The 2,414-nt window shown below is 41.8% G+C and overlaps 1 protein-coding gene across 1 annotated transcript; it reads right to left on the bottom strand.

The window, feature by feature from the left end:
* Positions 1-969: 969 nt before the first annotated feature.
* LOC101699344 (olfactory receptor 5B2-like) lies at positions 970-1,914 on the bottom strand. The gene has a single exon (XM_004869842.3). The coding sequence runs from the start codon at positions 1,912-1,914 to the stop codon at positions 970-972; it is 945 nt and encodes a 314-aa protein (XP_004869899.3).
* Positions 1,915-2,414: the final 500 nt, after the last annotated feature.

Below are 2,414 nucleotides of genomic sequence, written 5' to 3'. Positions count from 1 at the left end.
TCATAAAAAATTGAAGAAATATTAGCCAAAATTGTATACTATTACCTAAATGAAATATTAAAGTATAGTTTTTAAACAGTACTGTTTTATTTGTGGTTCTCAAGTGAATCAGAATAAACATAACAGGTATAAACATGGAAGAGGACATGTGGAGGCACTGTGGTGTATGACTGGGAGATGGGGAAGTCCCAGGATGCTCCTTCAGGAACCCTAAGCAGAAGGCTGGCAGGGGGCGACTGAGTCTGACATGAAGGCCCAGGACAGAGGAAGGGAGGGGCCTGGTGTGAATGTGGGAGACTGAAGACCAAGAAGAGGTGCAGGTCATTAACTGATGTCTAAGAGTGTCATAATTGAAATGTCCTATAGGCGGGGGAGAGAATGAACTTGTCCTCTCTTGAATTTTTCTGCTATTTTCCACAATGAAGAGGACAGATCTTCCATACTAGTACTCTATATTGAATACCAAACTCTTTGCAAACACTCACAGACACACAGAAAAAGTTAAATATGTTTCCTGCCTGAGCATCTCATTATTCAACCAAATCAAGACATAACATTATCTGCCACCAATAACAGATTCTATTTGAATCTGATGAAACCTACCACATCCACTTTTATTTGTCATCATGAGACCCCCGTGGACATTGCTTCTATTTATGGACATCTTTGAGCCTGTGATACACACATTTCCATTACCATGAGGTATAAAAAGAACAACTATGTAACGCACACAGACAGCAGTATCCTTGAGCATGGTTTAGGTACTAGACATGGGCACATTTTAAGCATTCTCTCTGCATTTTTTCTGTACAGTAGCTTTTTTCATCTCAAAAGATTTTTTGCACAAATGAAACAATTCCTTCAATAATTTAATTTTAATATAGGTCTCAAAATGTAACACCATTCTTGGAGAAGAATTTAAAGAAGTAAGCAAGAAATGGTTCATCAGACAAAGTTACAATCAAAATCCTACATCTTACTGGGCCTCCCACAAATCAATGCATTCTTGACTTTTACAAATGCACTCTTGACCTCCTTGTTCCTCAGGCTGTAGACCATAGGGTTCAGCATGGGGATCACCATAGTATAGAACACAGAGGTGATTTTATCAGAGTCCATGGAGTGACTGGAGCTGGGCTGCAGGTACATGAAAATAACTGTCCCATACAAGATGGAGACAGCAGTGAAGTGGGTGGCACAGGTAGACAGAGCCTTGCGATGTCCTTCGGCTGAGCGCATTCTTAGGATGGTGCCAAAAATGAAGATGTATGATGCTGAAATAACCAACATGGCAATAAATATATGGAAGCTCACATCATAAACAAGAACCAGCTCAGTAACCTGTTTGTCAGAGCAGGAGAGAGCCATGACTGGTGGGACATCACAGAAAAAGTGATGGATCACATTGGAGCTGCAGAAGGCCTGACTGAAGGCTTCCCCAGTCTGGACACAGGCATTCTGTAAACCAAGGACATAGCAGCCTATGAGGAGACCTACACACACACTGCTCCTCATGGTGGTGGTGTAGTGCAGGGGTTTGCACACTGCTACATAGCGGTCATAGGCCATTGCAGTAAACAGGTAATTTTCCACACAAATGAGGGCTGCAAACAGGAACATCTGAGCAGCACAGGCATTGTAGGAAATGACCTTGTTTCCTGTCAGGAGCCTGCCAATGACTGAGGGAGTGACAACTGAGGAGTAACAGAAATCCACCATAGACAGGTTACCCAGGAAAAAGTACATGGGAGTGTGCAGATGAGGGTCCAGGAGGATCAGCAGGAGCATCCCCAGGTTCCCAGCCACAGTGATGGTGTAGATGAGGAGGAAGGTGATGAAGAGGGGAACCTGCAGGTGTGGGTCATCAGTCAGTCCCAGCAGGAGGAACTGAGTCACCTGTGTCCTGTTCTCCATCAGTACTGTCCAGAACCTCTACACGTGCTTTAGGTACAGAAACATAAAGAAACTGAACTGAAACCAGAAAGTACAAGCACCATATGTAGTGTGTAATCTTAGATGAATTGGTAATTGAAGATTCTCTGGAAGTAATTTCTTAAAAACATAGCTCATTCTACTAATTGTGTGTAGCTTTGCAGGTTGAAAAGTCTTAAAATTTTAATGGATCATCTATGTCAATTAAAAATGTTTAAATTTGTAAAATGAAATACAGATGGCTTAATACAGTAACTTGATCAAAAATTCTGTGGATGCATCTTTCAGCAGATTCACTCCTCCTGAACACAGTAAAATCTGACACTTTCAAGTTGTTCTACCATAAACTTGTCCCTCCTCCACTTTAGATGAAAATCCGCTGTCTCCATCCAGTGTTAGTGTGGTTTGGATTCGTGGTTTCTCTCAAGTAAATTACGAATCACAGAGCTTGGGTCACTCATTCACATTTGCACAGATGTGAA

Source organism: Heterocephalus glaber, unplaced genomic scaffold, assembly GCF_053883595.1.
Source record: "Heterocephalus glaber isolate CG9 unplaced genomic scaffold, H.glaber_assembly_v1.0 deba00001805, whole genome shotgun sequence".
In the NCBI taxonomy this organism is placed as follows: Eukaryota; Metazoa; Chordata; class Mammalia; order Rodentia; family Bathyergidae; genus Heterocephalus; species Heterocephalus glaber.
Note: the sequence above shows the minus strand (reverse complement) of the source record. Positions and strands in the feature narration are given on the sequence as shown.

What these genes read in the sequence shown, in the direction of transcription:
- LOC101699344 (XM_004869842.3), bottom strand. Translation starts at nt 1,914, where the DNA reads ATGGAGAACAGGACACAGGTGACTCAGTTCCTCCTGCTGGGACTGACT.